At 36.1% G+C, this 12,458-nt stretch overlaps 1 protein-coding gene across 1 annotated transcript in view; it reads right to left on the bottom strand.

Annotated features, from left to right (window-relative positions):
• Window positions 1-12,458, bottom strand: part of LAMA2 (laminin subunit alpha 2) — a 397,684-nt gene that overhangs the window by 209,825 nt on the left and 175,401 nt on the right. The window contains exons 11-12 of the mRNA XM_075144626.1: window positions 9,040-9,180; window positions 7,495-7,668 (exon numbers count right to left, since the gene is read on the bottom strand). Of these exons, the coding sequence (XP_075000727.1) occupies window positions 7,495-7,668; window positions 9,040-9,180 (315 nt within the window). The remainder of the gene's footprint in view (window positions 1-7,494; window positions 7,669-9,039; window positions 9,181-12,458) is intronic.

Genomic DNA, 12,458 nt, shown 5'->3' with positions numbered 1-12,458 from the left:
TTCACATGACATACAGTGAAATGTGTGTCACACAAATTCACAGGCACATACTTCTTAATTGCATCTGTACACAGGTGACTAGCACTTGGATTTGGGCACCTGTGCTACACTGGTTTAGCCTTAAAACTTCTCAATGATAAAAGGTGATGTTAGTCATCAAGTTCAGGCACCAAAACTTAATTTCTGAAGACAGACGAGAAGAAAAGCAATGCTAATTCCTATATATAAAATGGAAATAATGGAATTTATCCATGTTGTAGAGAAGCTACAAGCATGTCAAGAACATTTTGAGATTGTCAGAAGCTACTGAGCGTGCCAGACTTCAAAAACAATATAGCACAGATTGAAAGTACTACAAATGGTTTGCAGAAAAGGCTGTTTCTTTTGTGCACCATCAGAAATCCTCAGTACTTTTGCCTTTCTGCATACTGCCTTTTTGATGTGGAAAGCAAAAGTTGAACACCACAAAATTACAAAACTAAAAAATTACAAAATTACAAAACTAAAGCTCAGTGGCATCATGCAGTTTTACTAATGAGTTATTAACTCAACAATTTCAATTACATTCTACTTCAAGTTTTTGTAATTCATTTAAATTTAAAGTAAATTGAGGGGGAGGCAGGTAAATCAAACAGAAATAGCAACTCAGTTATTCATAAAGGGAAACCTGGAAACTGAACTGAACACTACCTCTTTGTGGCGCTCATATTTTGAGAATGACCTTTCAGTAGCTCATATTTATACCCTTTTGGTGATGGGCATAGATTCCTCCATCACACTCCTGTGATGATACTGTAACCCAGTATCAACTAGATGTCTGGACTACAAATTCTGTCTTATTAATATAAGTGGATAAGTTGAGTAAAACTCCATTAAACCCTTTACTTCCAGGTAACCTGTGATCAGCAAGGAACTCCAAACATAATTTTCAAGGCAAATGCTTATTTGCTGAAGAAGCACTTAGCATGCAAAGGCATACAAGAGGAACAAAACCCTCTTTGTATCCTTCCTTTCATAAACTTCAATTTTCCTTTGCAGTCTTAAGTAACCACTGTTCAATTTAGCTATCTCTAGCTTAGGAATCACCATCACCATGCTTCTTTGCATGTTGATTAGCCCTCAGTACAAATCACCAGATATATTAGTTTTTTCCAAGTCAAAGACTTTTTTTCTTTTTCTTCTGCTTTGTTAGATCCCTCAGCGTTTAAATGTTTGTGATCAGAGATAAGAAACTAAGACTTTTCAATCCGGCAAGCATATTCCCCAACTTACTTTCTTCTTCATTATTTCCTAACACCCCTCAGTATTCTCTCTCTAGCATTCACATCCCTTCTTTTGTGAACTACTTTATTTCTTGCTTGTTTCTCCATTTTTCAACTGCCACTGTTGATTAAAACCCTTGCCTTCAAGGCAGACTTAGGTAAGCAGGTAATGCAAAGGACACTTGAGATTTATGAAATAATTTCGCCAACAATAAATTTCCTCTTTTCTCTGCAGTAGTATAAGATGATTTTAGCACAAAGAAATTAAATGTATCATGGGATACATGAAATACTGCAGTCAGTGGACTCAGCTAGCCAGATTGTGAGCCCTGTTTCAACTCATTTCCAAGGCGCAAAGAGGCCGTAACAGCCTACTGGGCATCCTTAGTTTTCCTTGCAATCATAATAATGGCGGTACTTGAACTGTCCCAACAGGCTATCCAAACATCATTAAAAGCATTAATGAGGAACAAAGTGTGCAAAATTTACTTATGTCTTGGTGGTTCTTTACAGTCATGGGTAGCTGAACCTCAAATAGGACAGTCCTGATATTGTTTCAATTTGTACTGGGGATCAAGCAAAATTTGGCTAGCCACAGTTGTGAAAGAATGCAGAGACCTACCCCTGTCTCATTTCATGGTGCCATGCTGAGAGAATATTTCAGCAAAGATAAAGAACCTAAACCCAAACATGTAATACAAATCAAGTAAACTTAAAGGAAGCATCAGTCAGCTGTGGTTCAGATCTTTAAAATATTTTGCTCTTCACTTGTATTCCTGTTATGTTTGTCTCATCCTTTCAGTATCTGAATTTGCCTATTACCTCAATTTTTAGAAGCTACAGTGAAGTAAGTGCTAATAAAATAAACAGCATACTAGGTATAAGTTGAAGACATCTTCATATTGTTGACTGAGTCTGATTACCATGGTGACTTAATTTCAGTCAAGGCAATTTAGCTTGTGATTTAAAATAAAATTACATTATTTATGTTAGTTTAGGGTTTACTCGTTAAAAAATAAAAACATATCAATAAATTAAACTAGCTTTTTATCAGAAGAATGCATTCAAATATGAAAGCCAAAAGATACTGAAGTAGCTGTCTTTACAAAGGATATTTTTCTTTAGGTTCAAATGAATCATTTTAATTTTCTGCTATGTGTGGGCTGTTGACACTACTTAAAAAAATCTGAGGATCTGCAGCAACTGTGAATAACTTCAGGGGCATTATACTGAATGGAGATTTCTTGCATAGTATGTGCTGCTGATGCCTATTACTGTTTCATTTACAAATATGGATAATGTGCATACAGCAACTATTTCATCCTGCTCAAACTTACAAGACATTAAGAATCAATACATGACCATACAAAATACTTTTTGATATGTTATGCTTTATACTTGAGGATCACATTCCCTACTCCATCCCCACTTTTGCTAGCTTGGAGATGTTCTTTGTTACACGTTCAAATCTGAGCCTGAAACTCATTTCTGTGCAGAGAGTATAAGAAAGGCAAATCCATCATGAAGTACTGGACTTAGCATCACTGCGGAAAAATCCCTCACACAGTTAGCAGATACTTCAAGCACTGCCGTTATGTTACTGGTGGCCTGCTTAGACTTGGACAAGCCATCTGTACTAACAAATCTTCTACATGAGGGCCTAAATTGTCCATATAACCAGCTGAAAGAAAGAAGTATCTTATAAAGGCGCACAAAGGGACATCACACCAGCCCACCTAAGTTTCTCTACTTCGCTTCCCTGACAATAAAAACAATATAGACACATGCTGTCTGTCTGCTGGCTAAATTTAAGACATAGCTGACTGTTGGAATTATGTAGGCTAGGTCACTCACTTCTTTTCACGAGGCCAATGAATTTAAAAAAAAATGATGGTAGAAAAAGGTGGCTTCCAACAACAATTTATTTTGCATCTCATCCATTTACACCATAAGGTGTTAGGTCAGATTATTACCCTTTTTGAGGCAGGCAGTAAAAGCAAAAAAAAGAGTTGTGGATCTATCTAACTCTATCATGTCCTATGAACAAGAAAGTCTTGAGATCTGAAGCCATGACAATACTAGATGAAGCTTTCTGGGTTTAGATGCATTAATAATTTAGGACAATTGATCCTGGCATTTCTGTTCTGGCTGATTATTGTATTATTTACTCTTCTTTATGTTTTGCGTTTCAACTCCCTCCCTCCCCTCCGGGAGCTGTAAACTGCAATTTGCTTTGCATTATTCTGCCTTTTGCATCAGAATTGCCTAAGAAACGAAAACAAATGGAAGGAAATAAACATAAAAGCCACAAGGACCTAGCTTATGATTATTTTATAATTCAATATTTAATCCTATGAGCTATTCTGGGCAGTCTGCAATAGATAATATGTCACAAAACAAACTGCTCACTCCATCCCAATCTTTAGCTTTCCACAGTAGAGTACTTTTAAAGGGCTGATAGATTTTTAAAGTTTGTATGTATTGGCTACAGGCTTAGTACAGTGTGTTCGTTTCTGGACTCAAAGAAACATTGACTTCTGTAAGTCAGCAAATAGGTTACACAGCTAATTATAAAAGAACAGGCAAAACAAATGAAGTGACAGTGTTAAGTTGGACAAGTCCCCTTCTTGTTCTGCATGCACAGACTCTACACAAAACTTTCAGCTGTTGCCTTGGTTTTCACTAGAGGTCAGAGAAAGAACAATGTATCCACCATATGGCTGCTTAAGTCTATGGAGTTGACAAACATGACATGCTAGGATTTTTTGGAGAGATAACAACGCCTTTTATTCAAGCATCTTTTGCTTTAATTTTCAACATACTCTGACTTCATGAAGGACGAAATTACATTAACTTTACTTACACTGAATGGGATCATGCTGTACAACTAGTTCAAATGAATCCTGTAAAACAACATTCGATGCAAGATATTTCTCAATCTGAGTAAAATCTGTCAGTGTTTTAGAGCAGAGGTGTTTCTATCATGTTGTTTGCAGTCCGAGTAATGGCAGCATTAATATGTGCTCAGAACCCAGATAGAGGAGTTAAAGGGGATATATTATCTAATTTCTGTATGACTGCTGGGTGTTGAGACAGTGTTCGGAGACCTGGATTCTAGGACAGCTTCCACCTAAAGGCTGAACTAACCTGTGACTGCTGACCAAGTGCCCTAACCACCTGAAAGAGGCAGGGCAAATACCCACCTTCATCGTTATAGCTGGTCTTAGCAGAGAAAGGAACATAGTATTTGCAGCAGCAGAGAAAAAATAAGGCAGAGAGACTTTCTCTAACCAAAGATGGATTTTTCCTCATGGAATCTCAAGTGGCATCAGCTGCCACATCATGTGTGTGTGTCATGGGGGGGGGTCATATGTTTATTTGGATATGCTCCATATCATGTTTTCTTTCAGCTAATCAGCATACAAATTATCAAGTTGCTTTTTGCCGAGGTGTCAAAGGAAAAGAGGCAGAGTATGTACATAATGTCAGACTTCTGAAACATTGCGGACATCTAACCCTTCCACACTGACTTTAAAGAAACAAGTGTTTCACATCATCCTGCTGAGTCTGGTATCTACTTTTTAAGTAATTTTATACCTTCCTTTCAGTGCTTTGATCAAACATTATCAGAATGTAACTCATAACACTTCCAGACATTTATAAAATATTTTAGCATGGACACAATTTTAAAATAAACTTATAGATCCATTGTCAAAACAATTTAAGAAACTGCTAACAAAAACCAAATGGGGTTTTCAAATACCTAAAATGTAATTAGAGTTGATAGAATAAGTCAATTTTTCAGTAACTAGAAGCTCTAACAGACCACAAGTCCTCATGCTTGCTGCAATCCTTAGTTCAGTAGGCTATGATAAGGTAGGCAGGCAATAAGATAAACGTTTTTATGATACCTACTAAACCTTTAATACTAGCCATTTTACATCTGTTTTCCCAAATTATCCACTAGATATTTTACTTCTAGAAATTATATTCCCAAACATATCAAAAACAGTGCTCAATTCTTCAGTTCAAATGCATATTATATAGTCAGACAGGTAAAATATCTGACTTTTAAAAAAATTATCTTTATCTGTACAACAAAGTTTAAGTTTTGGTAGCAGCATACATATTTAGAAGACTAAAAGGATATGGTGATGTTAAACTAATTTGGTCCTGTTCTTGTCCTACTCTGACATAAACAAGAATCCTGTACCATCTATAGCCTCTTGTTATTTATAATGTCTCCTTAGAGACACAGTCAAAGACCATAGTCACATAGCCTAGTGTCACCCACATTTAGACAAAAAAGAAAAAGCTGAAAGATGCACACTCAGGAGTATTCTATTTATAATGCTTTTTTCATCCAAAAGAAGCATTTGGAGATGGATGTAAAACAAGCAGATAGCACACATATAGCATTCAACATTGTGGAGGCATACGCACAACATGCCAACTTTATATTAAAGGAATTATTTTAAATAAGGTTTTTGAGCTATATTTGAAAACTGGGAAATGCAGGAAATACTACCTTTTGTTGCTCAATTTTATCTTGGGGAATAGTATTTAAGAGCAATAATTTTAGCAATAAAAAGGAAAGGCAGTCTTCTGTGACACAAGGTTTATAAATTACAATTGTACATCTTTATATAAGATTTCCTAAATCATTCTCTACATTTCCTAAGACAAAAATCCTTAAAGAAGCTTGCCTACTCTGAGATACCAATTATTCTACTGTAACACAGCTAGCAATCACTCTCAAGAAAGGATGTTTTTATCTAATTTCAGCTATTTGGTTTTATCCAGTTTCAGCTATTTAGAGAAATGTTTTATTGAGTTTACAAATAAGGACTCTCAATACTCTGTTTCCATTTCCCTTTCCATAGTATAAATCATATGGCCTAAGCATGTCATTATGACTATAATTTACGTGATGCAACATGACAGTTAAGATGTACTGTGGCAATTTGTGAGTGCTTTCAGTATTATTGTAGTATCAAAAATTTATATGGTTCAGTTATTAAGGCAAATTGCTTCATTCATACAGAGATATCTGACAGCAATCACAAAGGACCTCCAAATTACACTGAAAAAATATCTTCCATGTTCAAATAATTTGTGCACATTCTTACCATTATTTGCTCACTGAACAGAAGCAGGATGAAATTCTGCCTGGAAAAGTATCAGTTCATATCTCAGGGTAAGTTCACCAGACATGGAAGATTATAGAAGAAATTCTCCCTTGCCCAGCTAAATGAGCCTGACTATCTTTAACAATTTATAGCCATGAACAGGATGCCCAATTCTTTGGAAGGATGCTATTTAGTTTCAACATGCTCACTTACCTTCTGTCATGTTGATTTTCAGCCAGCAGGAAGAAAATAAATAAATAAGAGGTTGACTAGCCTGAAGAGACTACAGAGGAAAATGTGCTCAAGTGTGTTAGTGCTAGCATTTCTGATAAGTTTTAGCATAATCAGGGTTATGGTAAATGGCAAGCTGTTTAGCTTTCTTCACATTTAGGACTCATTCAGTTGTCAATTCTACACACTGGAAAAAAATGAGATTTTCATGAAGGTATCATGTATGATAACAGAAAGTCTAATGGTGAGAAGCCTCATAGTCAGTCTACTAAAGCATTCAAGACTTTAGAAAGCAAATATTTGTTATTAACCTGCAGGGCACGAATACGTGTGTACATGCACACATGGACACATGCAGACCTGGATAAATATATGCATTAGAACTGGCACAGAGCTCACAACAGCATTTTCTGAGTTCTAGGGCAGAAAGCTCCCCATACACAAGTTTCTTGCCAAATATTAAAGTTTTGTAACACACCCCCACAACATCTGATACACAACTTGCATCTCTGAAAAGCAGACGAGGGAACTGCTTTTCAAAGCTGAGGACAAGGTGGGAAGAGAACAGGACAAGCTGAACCACACACCAGCCAATACATTCAAAAAACAATGCTGCAAATTATATAGACTTCTCTAATACCTGACAGCAGAAGCCCAAAGAGGGCTCAAGGTCAAAGATACTAGGTTAATTTTCTCTACTTAACTTTTTGCCTCACAAGGATACTCCATACGCCTGATTCCTTTCTGCTTGCAGTTTTGCTGGTCAAATAGCTATCCAGCTTAATCTTCCCTCAGTTCCACCCCCCTTCAAAGCTTTACTTCTTTTCTCAATAAATCAAATTAGCGTTTAGGCAAGTACCATCTGCACTTACTTTGTTGCCCAAATAAGAACTGGGTGCACTCCAATAATAAGTCTGTGGCAGTACTTTTCGTGCAGCCACGTTGCTGATGCTAAACTGCTGATGCCCATCAAATCTCTTTTGCTTGGGGGTAATGCTGATGAGACCTGGTAAGCCGGTCAGATACCAGCCATTCATGTCTTCTATCTATAAAAAGAGAAAAAAAAAACCCAAAAAAACACATTACAATGAGAATCATGACATCAGTGATTTCAATAGTCACAGCCTCTCATTCTGCCATTTTTAAAAAACTGATTAGGTTTATATGATTAATAGCAGTTTAGGAACAAAGGAAACAACAAAGTAATAACAGCAAAAATTTCTCTTATTGTATGTGACTGAGAGTTTTAACCTCCGAGTAGTTTGAAGTAATTGTAAGTATTTGCTTTCCCTGCTTCCTATGGTCCAGAGAGAGGAGGAAATTCTATCATACAAACATAGGTCTAAGAATATCTCCAAATATTAGACAAGTTTTCAATAAATAATATCAGTCACAGAAGATACAGAAGATGAGCTGACAAATGGATATACATATTCTGATTGTTGTAGACAGCATAATTTATAATAATTTGTAATTCTAAAGCCTTACAATTTAAAAGTTCAAATATACTTTTTTTAGAAAGCCAAAGCAAAGATGGAAAGCACCAGAACTTGAATTTCTGAAATCCCATAACTAGAAATGAATCATCAGAGAAGAGCACACTATTCATACAAGGACGGCTTGTGGAGCTTGGATACAAGCAGAACAATAAATTAGCTGAGTTGTGGGATGGAAAATTTTCCAGATGCTGGCATGTAAATGAGCACACTAGGCATATAAGATTTTACTCGCAGATTTCCAGCATACCAATACAGCCAAAACCAGAAGCTAGTAGGCCTGGAACACATTTCCCAAACTCGATCTACAGACATGAATATGTAGCACACATCCGTTACAGTGGTATCGGTGTCTGAGCTTTGAGAACTAATTTAAAGTTTAAAGTATATTTGCAGGCTAAAGTAATTTTTCTACAGCACGAATAAGAACGGTAGGTTCATCTCCCTTCCACATTTTTTCCTAGGAATGCAGTATGCAAAAGAAATTCACTCAAAATGCCCCCTGTAGGGTATCCCTTTTTCTTACATAAGCTGTTGTACATTTAATGTTTCAAAATTCTTAATTACTTCAGGTCTAGAAATTTACTAATGACCTGGAAAAGAGGTTGCCCTATGGATATGTTGCATTTAACTCAGGACTGATTATGTATGCACATTCCAGGACTTTGTTTATACACATGGCTTCATTTTTGACTGTTATAACTTCTTTTGCACTTCTCACCATTCAACTGCACTTCTTCAGAACTTTCTCACAATGAAGAGAAACAAAGCTTATAAGCATTTTCTTTTGGATAAGTGAAAAATACATGGGGCTTAAAAGAACATGCATGATTTTATAATAAGATGCACTCTGGTGACAATAGACAGTGACAACACACAGAAACACAAAACCAATGACATGTACTGTATGATTTTTCTTACACTTCCGTAGGTAAGGTGAGAGTGCGTGCAGACGTTTGTTTTCCCAGAGCAGAAACATTCCTCACAGCCTTTGGGATTATTTTGCTGCAGATTGAAGAAACCTGGTTTGCAACGATCACAATTTTCTCCTTCAACATGCTCCTGGAAATGCACATTAGAATATTACTTCAGTTGTCATAGATTAGAACTTGAGATCACCAGCTTTATATTCTGCAGGAGAGTATAAATACAGGACTATAAAGACATTTGTAGGAAAGACTACGCTTATTTGTGAATATTAGTAGCAAATGCTCTACACAATAAAAGTTACTACGGCAACACATAAGTAACTGAACACAGAATTTGGATATTATAGGATTTTTAATTTTTCTTCTACATGAATACACAGAGCTGATTTCAGGGAATAATCTAATTTATCTCCTTTACACTTAAGAGTGTCAGAGGGGAAGGAAATATGGGACACAATATTACAGCCTCAACAACTGTAGTTTGTAGGCTGCTAAGTTCCATAAATGCCCAATTGATGCAAACCACAGGTATACATAGTATTAGTTGTACCAGTCATTCAGCTTATCAGTTTTTCAGAGGTCTATCAATAGCTGAATTCAGGCTAACTCCCAGTGTTAAAAGGGCTGCATTTCTTCTTTCCATAACTACATGGAGTCTGCAAATTCTTCCCCTGCAGAAAGTCAGGCACTAAACATACATGAAGAATTCTAAACTTAGCATTTGGTAATTACATTTTTCAGAGAAAGCTTATGTTGTGCATTAAGTCCTGCTAACTTACACAATAAATCAATTTGTCCTATAGGCAAAGATAAAGCTAGCTTTTCTACAAGGAGTATGTTGCAAAAGGCTCACGCTATGGTGCTGGCTTAGTAATTCAGTATTTTTCCCAAGATAACCCAGAAAATTCTTTCCCTTTCAAAAGTGTTATATACAGTCTCTTTAATCCAGGAGACAGTGCTCTATGGTATGCACACAGGACCAAATTGTTGGCTCCACGTCAGCAGAGAATGAACACATCATAAAAAGCCTGCTCATGCTGTGTAGTCTATGATTGCTTGAAATACACAGCTCTGAAGTAAGTTCACCAAAAGCCTCCTGGTTAAGATCTAGCAAAGATGGAAAAAGCAGGGCAAAGCATGCGGAGGTACGGGGAGAAAGGATAGCACACATGGGTTAAGAGAAAATAGGGACAATGAAGGGGAAGGGGTAAGGACAGATGAAGGAGATGAAATGAAAATGTAAATAGGTTTTCACCACTAATTATACAGTAACAACATGTGTAGCAAAATATCTTTGCTCTATGTCTATTGCTGTGCTGTATCTATGCTACCATTCAACAACATCATATAGACTGTTCAACAAAGCAAAAATTTCTTTAATACAACTCAAGGCTGTCAGTCAATTACTTTTAACTTCAACATCTCATTAATTTAAAGAATGGTATTTTTACATTTTCACCAGCAATCTCAGGATTAATCAATCCATATTATTGCCATAGGTATGCTGAAATCATCCAGCTACTCATGCTTCATATGAAAAATGATGTGGGTAACAATTGGGAACTCACAGATACCCAAATGCTCTCACACACAATTCTACTAATGAGAATTATGAATGCTGGTCCCAAAAGTTTCAGACCTTGCTGACGGGCTTAGTGTGTGCAAAGTGGGAAGGGTAAAATAAAACAAGAGAGCTGCAAAGCAAAACTATGTGTTTAAATGAAAAGTTGTCCTACTCTGCAGTGACAAGCATGTCATCATAATATATGTAATTCTATATAATTCTATTGAGTAGGCAGCAAATTCAGTGGATAATAGATATATAAAACTCGAAGTTGGAAAGGAGATCTTAGCCTATCCTTCAGCCAATGAAGCAACGTTTCTACAGGCTCATTTATTTCTGAATACTGTGTACAGTCCAGTTTAAAATTATGCAAAAATTAGACTTTGGCCATGTATCTTCACAAAGGTCTCTGAGATAACTAGTGATAAAACAGGCATTTATACTTGTCCCTCACCTTTCTGTACTTTAGTTTACTCTGGCTAATGTGGTAAAGATAACAATCTAATGCCCACTTTGTTGCATTTTGCTGCTTACAGTTAGAACCGTTTTTCAGAAGTCAATTTCCTTTACAAGAAAACGATCTTTAGTAAATTTAGAGCTTATCATATGTAATTGAAAGATGTGATTAAAAGAAGGGAAGCATTTTTCCTAAGACCTGCTATTAACTTGTCCTGACATCCCAATTTATTCTTCATATGGAGCATAACTAATCTGATGATTTCAGTGTCCCTTTGACCATAGTCTGCTTTGATTTGAATTTGAAGATTGCTAGTGAAAACAAATATGTATGTATCTGTATCTCAGCTATCTGCAAAGAGTATCATTTTTCTCCCACAAGCACTTAAAAAGGGATTAGAGGAGCAGAAAGGAAACAAAGGATGAACATCAAGGAAGAAGTGTATACAGTGTGGACTCTCTAGGATAGGAACAATTATCTCTATTCCATATTTGTTCATTTTGGTCTGATTGTACTAACAGGTCAGTTTGGCATTACACAAATAATGTCACAATAGTAAGAATCATTCAGCAGTGGTTATGACACCTTCATCAAAGCTCCCTTTCAAGTCAGAATATAGCAAAAGCGCCTCTTTTCTGATCTTCTAGACTTGACAGCTAAGGAATTAGAACTGTGATATGGATAGATTTTATTTCAGACAGACAGCATGTGACTGTTACATAAAGTGAGGATAAGGTTAATTCTCTGAGTAGATTTCAGTGCTACTCAGCTGTTACACCAGAGCTTTATGTGTGTATGTAGCATGAGCTGATAGACTGAAGTATTTTTTGTACATTCTTGTATTTAAGAATGCAATGTAAGTATTTTTATATCCACATTTGTGACTAATTCTGTTAATTAAATGCTGGAAGGAAACTCCCACAAGTACGACACAGAAAAATTGACCCACAGTACAGTAAATTGTCCTTTGGGCCTATTCATGGACACTTACTAAACTGTGACTTAGAGAGCACCACCATTTCCAAAGCATTTCTGGTAACAAGGTGTATTATAAGAAGTGGATGCATGTGTTTTTAGAAGTTTTTTATTTCAACATAATATCGGTATATAATATGCTGGAGGTACATGAAGGCAAACAGGGAAAATCATTCTTAAATTTTCTTCCTAGAAATTAAGAGATTCATCCTACAGAAAGGATGGATTTTTTTAAAAAAAAAATGTTAGAGATTACTAAACAACCATCCTAAGACAGGAAAAAATGCTCTCGTTTAGGAAGTTAGCAAGAGAAGAGGATTATATCCCTAATGACAATTCCTAAAAGGCAAATTTTTTGTTTGTTTTAATACATCATCAGTTCACCTCATTTTCTCTTTTGAAGTCATATTACAGG

The sequence above is a fragment of the Calonectris borealis genome, chromosome 3 (assembly GCF_964195595.1).
Source record: "Calonectris borealis chromosome 3, bCalBor7.hap1.2, whole genome shotgun sequence".
Lineage (NCBI taxonomy): Eukaryota > Metazoa > Chordata > Aves > Procellariiformes > Procellariidae > Calonectris > Calonectris borealis.
This window is presented reverse-complemented; position numbering and strand designations above follow the sequence as displayed.